Raw genomic sequence first — 12,329 nt, 5'->3', positions numbered from 1 at the left:
TTTTTGGAAAATTTTAAGATTTTTCCTTTCAGTGTGAGTACCAACAATTTTTCCTCGATTTATTTAAGTGATATTATTAAACAATATTCATTGAAATTGTATTGATTCACGTTAATATTGATTTGTTCATTTTACCTGAAGTGAGATTTATCTTGTGAATTATGTTTTTTTGTGTGGAAAATAGACAATTTTGTCGGAGATTTACGAGTCAGGTGACATTTGTTACTTTGGACAGGTGCTTTTTCTCGAAATTTTGCAAAGTTTTAGCTTTTGTGATGACTAGGTTGGACAAATGCCTGGAGAAACAAAGGAGCATCATCTCTACGAATGTGATGTAGAGAGAAAAGCCTTAACTCTTTCGCGTCACACTTTTATTCAGCAGATGAATTCATGTAAAATTGAGTTTTTCGTAATGCTTTATGATCAGATATAATAGTTCAGAGAGGAAAAAAAATTTCATTGCGTGAAAACTCGGAAAAACCCCGGGTCATATATGACCCTATTGTCCTCAAGGGAAGTGTACATACCATTTTCAAAATCTATATCACGGGCTTTTTAAGAGTTTTTTTGCTTGAAGTTATTAATTTGGCCAAAACCATGGCAAACTGGATTATTTTGATGAACACTGTACTCCTGGTGTTCAAGGAATCTTCCTGGTAATCCCTTAAACAGTCACTGTCACAATATTTTGAGTGGTATTTGGCAAAAATAAACTTATCCACATATTTATTCACACACAATACAATTGCACAATATGAGACGCTTGCAGAATACTCTAAAATATTGCAAAATATGTTATAATTCATCATATATAAGATGAAATGTCCAGAAGCAGGATGTCCCACCTGCATTTCACAAAGACAAACAATGTCCCAACTACATTTCGCTATAGGTTTGGGACGACAACACTGTTACCCTTTCCGACAATATGGTTATATATGACCCGGAAAATTCTACGCGCTTTTCTGGCAAATTGAGAGTAGTTTATTATATCAAAATATGCAATATACAATCTTTGGATATTCTATTTTATGTTTCTAAAGAACTTTTTGCTGAAAAAAATAAATTAATATAAAAAATTTTGAAAAAGAAAAGTCATTTCACAAAGTTCGAAATTAGTGATTTTTGATCTCAAATATTTTCTTTTCCTGAATATCTGGAGTCTTGAGAAAACTAGCCATGAATCTTACATCCTTCTATTATGATGTCGTGCACAAACCGATAGATTTCAATTAATGTAAATAGTCAAAAAAATGTTTTTCCCCGGGTCATATATGACGTATGACCCTAATGACGCGAAAGATTTAAAAGGCTTTAGAAAGGGCATTTCTCAACCAATTTGGGACATATTTGAGTTCTTTGGGAAGGTCTTGAAATTTCTGATAAGACAACACTGGTTCCAATTGGTAATGAACCTGTTGATAACCGATAACTATTTTTTATCCGAAATTCAATTATATTAATTCTAAGGTATTTTGGACAATATTTTGAGTAATTTATAAATCAGTTCAAATTGCTTATGAACCGGTTATGAATTGATAAGTAACTTTTATCCGAAATTCAGTTTCGTCACTCCAAAGCAAAGCTACTGTTTAGAAGGGTCTTCTGAGTGATGTTTAAATCGGTTTAAATCAGATATGAACTAATAAACGGTAAATTATGCTAAAGCACTTTTTAAGTACACAGCATCGAATTTATGTGTTCGAATATGAGAAGTTGATGATAGTTTGGGTTTGGAAAAAATGTATACTGCAAAATTTTACAGGCTAAAATATTCTCGAGGATCAAATGAAGACTATTTTGGCCCTTAGGTTTGAAGCCCGTATAGCAATCACAAGTCTTTTCAAAGATGATCTAAAACTCTTCAATCCCCATATCAAAACCGATATTTAGGATTGCGGAGTCCTGATGCCCAATTTTTGAAATTCTCACTCGCACCCGCGAGCTCTTTAGTGGCCGAGAGAAATCCACTCGCACACCCCGTAGATTCAAATCCTTCTGTAACGACTTCTTTATAACATAAAGTACTCGTTGCTTGCACGTACTGAAGAATTTCTGAGCTCGCGGGTGCGAGTGAGAATTTCAAAAATTGGCCCTCTGCTCAGTGGTATGACGTCCCTTGCAGAATCTTCGAACTTGTAGCAATATTTCATTTTACGGTAAGATTTAAAAAAAAAGCTTGAGCTCTAATTTAGTAAAGTTTTCTCGAAGATTTTAGTTTTAGGGATTTCAAGTATTTAGGTTTACCCAAGGGGTAACTCATTTCCATTTTTCCTGACAAGGATTTCTGGTTTCTCGGGTTTTGCGATGCAAAAATTGGGTTTCTCAGGTTTCGCGGTTCAGAAATTGGGTTTTTCGGGTTTCGAGATGCAGAAATTGGGTTTCTCGAGTTTCGCGATGCAAAAATGGGGTTTCTCGGGTTTCGCGATTCAAAAATTGGGTTTCTCGGGTTTCGCGATGCATAAATTGGGTTTTTCGGACAATTGACGAGGGTTTCTCAATATGAGTTACCCCTTGGGTTTACCAATTCACGACCGTTTTAAACCAATTATAGTAGATTATTGCTTCAAAATATATCCAAAATAGCATAAATGTAAAAGGAAATAAATTAGCTGGTCATTTAATAAATAAGCACTCTTTTCTATTCCAGAGCCATTCTTAAGCCGCCCATAAAACAATATTATCTAGGGATTTTTCTTACTAATTAATCTTTTTAAATGTTTAAATGGATTTGATTTGAAGTTATGATACTTGCTGATGGAAACGATGATTTAATGGAGCCGGGTATAGCAATTTTATATTATTTTACAAGGGATTTTTAAATATTAGTCTTATGCTTAATAATGCTATTAAATTTTGGAAGTACCAAAGGTACCGTCGTTGCGGGTGACTTTGCACTCGGGGGGTGACTTTGCACTCTGCTGTTTGTGAGAGTTTGAATAATTCTAGCACTTATTGATAGTCTTCGCCGATCCGGTCTACCATGTCAAAGTATATAGGGATATGTTATGTACCAAGTAAGGTACAATGATCCTCAAAAGGATTCTTGTAGTTTCAGTAATAGTCAATGAAATCCTAGTATAGGTATTTTGTCAAAAAACGACTCCGCGAAAAAGTTATCTGAAGATGCAATTCCAAAATCGATTTCAGAGAAGTAAATTGCCCAAATCTATTCTAAATTTATCTGTCTAGAATAATCCACTTCGATTTTGTTCATTATTTTTAGTAAATTCCGTTTTTTCACTATAGTCTTCCTAAGAACGCATGATTTATATTATAATATTGCATATAATGGACTTTCGTAAGCTTTATTATAGAAGTATTTGGCCAAAAATTATCCAATTTTTTTATAACTTAAGATAAAATGACCGAGATCTACAAGATGGTGTGGTCGCCATCTTGATTTGACGTTTCTGTCCGCCATTTTGAATAACTGTCAAAACAAAAAACTTATCCGATTGAGCTGAAATTTTAGTATGTTCTGGCTGATGTCAAGACCTTTTCAGAACATATATAAAATCTGACCTAGGTCAAGCGATTGTCTGGGTACTGGGGCTCTAAGTTCAAAATTTTGACATTTTCATTAATACAGAACTACGGAGAGCTTCTTTTATCGAAACCATCACAAAAAAGGCAGTATTATCGTTAGGCGATGAGATCTAAATAACAAACAAAAAGAAAAGTAATGTTTTTCTTTATAACAGCATATTATTGGAAGATCTGAAAAACTTTGCAAAGATGAAAAAATGAAAAAATAAATAAATGCACTTTTCATTTATTTATTTTTTAATTATGTAAGAGTAAATAAATATAAAAAATAAAAGCCTCAACCATTTCTAATGGTTAATGAGGCATTTCGTTTAGGTTTTAAAATTCAGGATTAGAAAATAAAGATTGCCAAAATACGAATATTTCAAATTTTTAAACTTTGAGCCTCTGTATCAAGGTAAATACTTGACGTAGACCAGAACATAGATACGTTCTGAAAAGGTCTTGATATCAGCTACAACATACTGAAATTTCAACCCAATCGAACCTGTTTTAGATTTTGACAGTTATTCAAAATGGCGGACAGAAACGTCAAATCAAGATGGCGATCATGTCATCTTGTAGATCTCGTGCATCTTACCCTTAGATGTGAAGATCTTCATTGTCGTTTATTATCAGAAATTGTTGATTTTTTAGTATTTATTAAAAAGTGCAAAGTCACCCGCACCTTATCCCCAGTGCAAGCCTTTTTTCTTGATTTTTTTAAACATAGTAAAATTATATAAAATTAATACTAGTGGCACAAAATCCATTCATTAACAACTGAATACAAATAATTTTACTCAAAAACCCCCCTCCCTTCACTTTAACTATCCAGTTTTAGAGGGCAAAGTTGAAAAACAGCGAAAAAACGTGCAAAGTCACCCGCAACGACGGTAAGTATAATGGTATAATCAGGGGCATGACGTTTCCTATGTTTCCCATATGTTTCTAGCGTGTCGAAAAAACTTTTGAGTTTATTAGCTATTTTCTGTCATTGTAGAATGAATTAGCAAAAAATACTAATACAAAATAAAAGCCAATTTAATAGCGAAGAGGCAACCGAAAACCCTAAATTGGCAACCTACGTAGTTTTGGAGATATCTCGTGAAATGTGTACGAAAACAGGGAAAAAATTACACTAAAACCGGTCGCATTTTTCAGAGCTAATGTCACTTCCCTGGGTATAATATATTTTAGAGTACATCAATTAACAGAATGATTACCCTCTCTTAATTTTAAGAGAAATTCTTTAGAGCTAGATTTTATCTCTTTGATCATTGTTCAGAAAAATCTTTACTGACCTCAATTTTAGAATTTATTACTTATCTCTTCCTTATTAATTTTTTATACCTTGAGTAGAAACAGGTGATAATTCACAAATTATACTCTTTAAAAAATTAGATGTTAATTCGAAAATTGCATAAAATTGTCTGAAGCGATTTAATTTTCTTTCTAAATTATTTTATAAAAAACATTCTTGTTCATTTCTTTAATTAGTTTAATTAAGATTTATTTAAGAAACTTTGATGAAGAAAAAATATTATCAACCCTATTTTATGAATATATTTTTTTCTCTTTTACCATTTCAAATATATTAAGTGTACTTTTAGGCGAAAGCAAAGGTATTCCAAGACGCATTGCCTTAATTTTCCAACGAGTTGTAGAATTATTGGCTAAATTAATCCAATCACCCGGTTTATCAGCATTTTCCCACGTTTCATTGGCGTTGGAGCAACAAGTGGTTGTCTGTTTTATAAACCATTTTTTTTGTGATCTGCTCTTGCCGATTGATCGCCTTCAGTAAGTAAGTATAATAAAACGAATGAGAACTTTATCGGAAATAATATTCTGTTATTTGGTATTAAGTAGAGAAAGCACAGAAGAATCTTTTTTTCTCTTATCACTGACTGTCGATTGACCCTTTGTACACATCATTCCCATTTTTCCGTGATTCCAATAGCGAAAAACAGTTGATCTGGGTTGAAAAACAAGATCTATAATTAGTTGTTCTGCCTCCAGCATTCACCAGTCTTGTGGAATATTCCGTGGGCACAGCATCTGTCGAAATGGCGTCCGGTAAATTGGCCTTGATTAGTGTATCCGACAAGACAAGCTTGGTCCCCCTGGGTAAGCGTCTGCAGTCACTGGGATTGAAATTAGTGGCAAGTGGAGGCACAGCTAAGAATCTCCGGGACAGTGGACTCAATGTCAAGGATGTGTCTGAGTTAACAGGGGCTCCAGAGATGCTGGGTGGTCGGGTAAAAACCCTCCATCCAGCAGTTCATGGTGGTATCTTGTCCAGGAACACCCAATCTGACCAGGCAGATTTGCAAAAACAGGGCTATGAACTCATTCAGATTGTCGTGTGCAATCTCTATCCCTTCGTGGACACAATCTCCAAGCCAGGAGTCACTCTTGAGAGTGCTGTGGAGAACATTGATATTGGCGGAGTGACTCTCTTGAGAGCAGCAGCGAAAAATCATGCCAGAGTCACAGTTCTCTGTGATCCCGAGGACTACGAAGCAGTTTTCCAGGAAATCCAGACAAATGGCGATACAAAACTCGAGACAAGGCAGAGACTCGCCCTTAAAGCTTTCACTTGCACCGCTCTCTACGACGATGCAATTTCCGATTACTTCCGGAAGCAATTTTCAACTGGAATTTCACATCTTCCACTGAGATACGGCATGAATCCTCATCAGAAACCCGCTCAGCTCTTCACCACGCTCAAGGAACTGCCCCTGAAAGTCCTCAACAGTTCTCCAGGCTTCATTAATCTCTGCGATGCTCTCAATGGCTGGCAATTGGTTCGGGAACTCAAAGCTGCTCTCAATCTTCCAGCTGCCACGAGTTTCAAACACGTGTCTCCGGCTGGAGCTGCTGTTGGTGTTCCCCTGTCACGGGAACAGGCTCAGTTGTGCATGGTTGATGATATCTATGAATCTCTTACGCCGATGGCGACAGCTTATGCAAGAGCTCGTGGGGCTGATCGCATGTCGTCATTTGGCGATTTTGTTGCACTCTCCGATGTCTGTGACGTGGCCACAGCAAAGATAATCTCACGCGAAGTATCTGATGGAATTATTGCACCGGGATACGAGCCCGAAGCTCTTGAAATACTCCGAAAGAAAAAGAATGGAGCTTATTGTGTCCTCCAGGTAAGATTTTTGCATTTTATTTCCTTTTTTTCTTTTGCAACTTTGCTCTTGATTTTTTGAGCCCTATTCCTCAATTAAAAAGTGTTTTATACTTTTTTAAATTTTCATTCCTAAGAGAGCAATGACGAGCTATAAATTACTAATTGACTAAGAAGATCTGAACATTCCATTTCATTCAAACATTTTAATATTTTTCTTTGGTGTTCAAAGTTAAGTAAGATCGAATATGCACAAAAAAAAACAGTGCTAAGCCCAGATAAGCTTATGGTAGCTGAGATTCTTTACAAGCGACCACTGAATGCGTGCAAATTGGGTTGCTTTAACACAAAATACTTTAAAATTCAATAGGGTAAATTGTGAAAAGGTGGACACTTAAGAAAAAGTTCAATTTCAAATGCATTTTTAAGCCGAATAAATTTTTTTTTAATTTTCTTTGCATCATGAGACTTAGGGTAAGTGTGCCGAATTCCGGCCAGCTTGTAATTTCGGCCACCTTTTTTGTTCCTTGAATTTTCATGAATTTTTATTTTTCACATACTCTTCTAGAGATTATACAATGCAAAAGAATAACAAAAAATGTAGCTTCGACAAACGAGATGACGTGAAAAAGATATTGGAAGAATTCCTGAAGGGCAAGGAACTATGAGAATGAAGGTGGCCGAAATAAGGCACCAAAGCTATGTCTATATTTTTATTCATTTTAAAATGTATTAAGAACGATTTTTGAGTAAATAAAGACGGTAAACCCTTTAAAAGGTTCTAAGCGCACTCCTTAAGTAAAAGGAATAAAAAAATCAATTTCTATTAAAGATATTACATTTCAAACTATGCCGAAATTTGGCACACTTACCCTAATAATATTTCACAAATTATGCCGAAAAATCAAGCAAAACACTTTGATATTTGCCTAGCAACTTTCATAAGAAACACAGAAAATGACAACTACCGTTATGAATATCACGCATGCAATACATTTTTTCTAAATTCTTCTTGCAAGTCACTCTTTGATTGTTTAATAACAACTTTTACATTTTTAACTTCTCAAATAATCACAAAATTAGGTTTAATAATCTTTTTATCGGAAATTGAAATATTTAATGGATTTATTATCAAGTTTTTAGGGAGGTGTCCCACTTTCCAAACTGTCTCGTTTTAGACTTTTTACCCTACGAATTAAATTTTGGGATAAAGAAGCGCGTCGAGCCAATGTTATTCGTTTCTGCTTCCGAGAACTGTTTGCTCGACGTAGTTTTTTTTTTATTTTATCGTTTTCAATTAAAGATGATGTCAAAATAGCTGTAGCACGAGAGCTCAAAACACTATTTTTTTTTCTAATTATAACAATTAGAATCGGAGATATAACCATTTGAAAAATAAATTTTTGACCCCTTATAGCACGGGGAAAAAAATTAAAATATCCGTTTTATGGCTTTTTGCCCCAGTCTCTCATATTTTATTATACTAAAAATAAAATTGCTTCAGGAAAAAATCGAGGTGAAAAGAGTAGCAATTACATCCTAATTTTATTAAATGCTAATTAATTATGATTACTTTTGTATAATTCGATTCGTAAAACAATTTAAGTATAATCGAGACAAGTATTGCGAAATAATGCTAAACCAGTTTTGAAGTAGCATCAAAGATTTAAGTTTTAGCATTTTTTTTAAATAATTATTCTTATGAGTTTGATAAAAATAATTAAAGACGATTTAGAATTTAGAGATTACCTAGAGGGATATTTCATCCATATACCAAAACCCCGTTGAATAATTCTGAATCGCTTTTCGAAGTCAAAGGTTTAAAAGGCTCTTGAGAGTATATTTCTTGACCGAATCGTATCATGTTTAGTCTCATTGGAAAGGTCTTGGAATTCCTGACAAGCCTGAACTGATTCCAATCGGGTATTAACCAGTAATGAACTTGTTATGAACCGATAAGTTTGTTTTGCGCAAGAATGATTTCTATTACTCAGGGCGTCTGGGCGATCTTTTGAGTGATTTGTATATCGGTTTAAATCGGTTGTGAACCGGTAGACTTAAGAGGAAATTGCAGTGAGAAAAACCTTACGAAATCCTTGAACTCGTGAACAATATTTTTTTTCCTGATGAATTGAGTCAATAAAGAACTTTAATAATTTGTATAGGTTTATGATGCAAAAGTACTAATGCATTTAAGTCACGAGTTCGAGCGTCCCAGGGTTTGCGAAGTGCTCGACCTCGTGACTTAGACGCTATCCCTCCAAACTACTTTCGCATCATATACCGTTGACAGGTTCTCAACCGATTTAAACCGATTTGCAAATCACTCAAACGATCCTACAAAATAATTTTAAGAGTAATAAAATTGATTTTCGGACAAAAATTACTTATCGGTTCATAACCGATTCATTTCCGATTCAAAACCGCTTGGACTCTGTTTAGTTTTATCGGAAATTCCAATACCCTTTACAATGAGCCCAAATATGACCCCATTTCTGGAGCCTTTTTTAACCTTTGACCTTGAAAAACCGTTATTAGGAATGATTCAACGGTATTTTCGCACACGGTCAAATGTCCGCCTGGGTAATCTCTAAAATATATCCAAAAATTGAAAAAATCGCGAAAATCGTGTTCGAGCAATCCCCAAAAAACATAGTTTTGGAGGAGAAGAGGACGGGTGGGGGAAAATGAGGGGCATGTTAACGATCCTTGAGCCGACTTATGGGGAAGGCCCCCCGAATGTCCCAAGTCGCTATCTCTTACCGTTTGGCTTCTAGAGCTGGCAAAAGCCGAACGGGCAGACGGACAAATAGCATGACATTTCTTAGAAATCGTATGAAACGTGAAGATTTGTTGACAAAAGTAGTCTCCGGGGAGTGGAAGGTGGAAGTTTTGGAAATTAATTCTTAGTTTACAATTGATACATTACCGGTTAAAATCTGCACAGTCTTATCAGATTCCAGGATCTTTCCAATAAACCCAAACTTGCTTCAATCGGATGAGAAATGCGCTCAATCGAGTCTTTTTAACCTCTAACTTTGAGAAGAAGCTAAAAGGAATAATTCAAAGGCATTTTCGTACCAGGACGAAATGTCCGCTTAGATAAATTAAAAAAAAAAAATCTATGGCAAAAAGTTGGGTAGAATATAACAATTTTGAATTCAATTGATCTTGCAAAATTTATAAACTTTAGATTTGTGTAAGTTAATTTACGGAAATGCAAGTGTTAATCTGTGGAATATTTAAATTAGAAATTTCGGAAAATAAAACAAACACTGCACTTTTCGAATTCTTTTCATTTGGAATACTTATCTGTTTGAATTGTAAATTTTCATTATTACCTTCTTCCTTTCAGATTGATCCTAATTATGAGCCCAGCCTCATGGAAAGAAAGACTCTCTTCGGTTTGCAAATGGAGCAGCGTCGCAATGATGTGAAAATCAACGAGAGTGTCTTTGCGAATGTCGTAACGAAGGAGAAGAATCTCTCACAGGGCGCAGTTAGGGATTTAATTGTGGCCACAATTGCCCTAAAGTACACTCAGAGCAATTCTGTATGTTACGCCAAAGACGGGCAGGTAATTGGAATTGGCGCTGGCCAGCAATCCCGCATCCACTGCACTCGTCTGGCCGGAGACAAAGCTGACAACTGGTGGCTGCGTCAGCATCCCAAAGTGGTAGGAATGCAATTCCGGAAGGGAGTCAAGAGGGCAGAGATCTCAAATGCCATTGATAATTACGTTAATAATACCGTTGGCAAGGACATGCCTCTGTCTCAATTTGAAGCTATGTTCGAAAAGGCTCCAAGTGCCCTAACGGCTCAAGATCGGGAATCTTGGGCTCGGCAACTGACTGGAGTATCCCTGGCTTCGGATGCTTTCTTCCCCTTCAGGGATAACATCGACAGAGCTCGCCAGTCAGGAGTTTCCTTCATTGGAAGCCCGGCTGGTTCCACCAACGATGCTGGTGTTATTGAGGCTTGTAACGAACACGGAATGGTTCTAGCTCATACCAATATCCGGCTCTTCCATCACTAATTTCGCTTTGCCATTTTCTGCAACTTTTCGATTTTATAAAAAAAAAATGTTCCTTTTTTGATTTTGTTAAATAAAATTTTGATTCAAGGTTACGTATATTAAATATTTCTTCGTCGACCTTGGTGGTCGACGGTGGTGGACCTTTTAGGTACCGTCGTTGCGGGTGACTTTGCACTCGGGGAGTGACTTTGCACTCTGCTGAGCGTAAGACTTTCATAAATTCTAGCACTTATTGATGGTCTTTGCTGATACGGTTTACCATGTCAAAGTATATAGGAATATGTTATGTACCAAGTAAGGTATAATGATCCCCAAAAGGATTCTAGTAGTTTCAGTAATAGTCAATGAAATGCTAAAATATAGGTATTTTGTCAAAAAACGGCTCCGTGAAAAAGTTATCTGAAGGTGCAATTCCAAAATCAATTTCAGAGTAGTAAATTGCCCAAATCCAATCTAAATTTATCTGGCTAGAATTATTCACTTCGATTTTGTTGATTATTTTTATTAAAATACTTTTTTTTCACTATTATCTTCCTAAGAACGCATGATTTATGTTATAAAATTGCATATAATGGGCTTTCTTAAGCTTTATTATAGAAGTATTTGGCTAAAAGTTATGCAATTTTATGGGAACTTAAGATAAAATGACCGAAATCTACAAGATGGTATGGTCGCCATCTTGATATGACGTTTCTGTCCGCCATTTTGAATAACTGTTAAAACAAAAATCTCATCCGATTGAGCTGAAATTTTAGTATGTTCTAGCTGATGTCAAGGCCTTTTCAGAACATATATAAAATCTGAACTAGGTCAAGCGATTGTTTGGAAATATGGGCTCCAAGACCAAAATTTTGACATTTTCATGAATACAGAACTACAGGAAGCTTCTTTTATCAAATCCATCACAAAAAAAGACAGTGCTATGGTTAGGCGATGAGATCTAATAAATAAACAAAAAGAATAGTAATGTTTTTGTTTACAACAGCGTATTATTTGAGAATCTTAAAAACTGTTTTCACAAAGATATAAAATAAAAAAAAAAATAACTAAATGCACATTTCGTTTATTTTTTTAAATTATGTTAGAGTAAATAAATATGTGAAATGAAAGCCTCAATTATTTTAGTACTTAGTTAGACAATTCGATTAGATCTCAAAGATTCAAAATTAAAAAATAAACACCGCCAAAATATGAGTATCACAAAATTTTAAACTTTGAGCCTCTGTATCTAGGTAGAGGCTTGATGTAGACTAGAACATAGACACATTCTGAAAAGGTCTTGACATCAGCTACAACATACTAAAATTTCAGCCCAATAGGACAAGTTTTAAGTTTTGACAGTTATTCAAAATGGCCGACAGAAACGTCACATCAAGATGGCAACCACGTCATCTTGTAGATCTCGTGCATCTTACCCTTAGATGTGAAGATCTTCATTGTCGTTTATTATCAGAAATTGCTGATTTTTTAGTATTTATTAAAAAGTGCAAAGTCACCCGCACCTTATCCCAAGTGCAAGCCTTTTTTCTTGACTTTTTTTAACATAGTAAAATTTTATAAAATGAATGTTAGTGGCGCGAAATCCATTCATTAACAATTGAATACAAATAGTTTTACCCATTCACC

The 12,329-nt window shown here is 35.2% G+C and overlaps 1 protein-coding gene across 1 annotated transcript; it reads left to right on the top strand.

Annotated features, from left to right (window-relative positions):
• Positions 1-5,122: 5,122 nt before the first annotated feature.
• LOC129799615 (bifunctional purine biosynthesis protein ATIC) lies at positions 5,123-10,791 on the top strand. The gene is made up of 3 exons (XM_055843649.1): positions 5,123-5,335; positions 5,551-6,689; positions 10,023-10,791. The coding sequence occupies exons 2-3, from the start codon at positions 5,598-5,600 to the stop codon at positions 10,701-10,703; spliced, it is 1,773 nt and encodes a 590-aa protein (XP_055699624.1). The 5' UTR covers positions 5,123-5,335; positions 5,551-5,597; the 3' UTR covers positions 10,704-10,791.
• Positions 10,792-12,329: the final 1,538 nt, after the last annotated feature.

Source organism: Phlebotomus papatasi, chromosome 1 (assembly GCF_024763615.1).
Source record: "Phlebotomus papatasi isolate M1 chromosome 1, Ppap_2.1, whole genome shotgun sequence".
NCBI lineage: Eukaryota > Metazoa > Arthropoda > Insecta > Diptera > Psychodidae > Phlebotomus > Phlebotomus papatasi.
This window is presented reverse-complemented; position numbering and strand designations above follow the sequence as displayed.

Excerpts from the sequence above, each read along its gene's own strand:
- LOC129799615 (XM_055843649.1), top strand. The coding sequence starts at position 5,598 with ATGGCGTCCGGTAAATTGGCCTTGATTAGTGTATCCGACAAGACAAGC. Across the intron at positions 6,690-10,022 it reads GAGCTTATTGTGTCCTCCAG|ATTGATCCTAATTATGAGCC; the intron begins GTAAGATTTTTG and ends TCTTCCTTTCAG.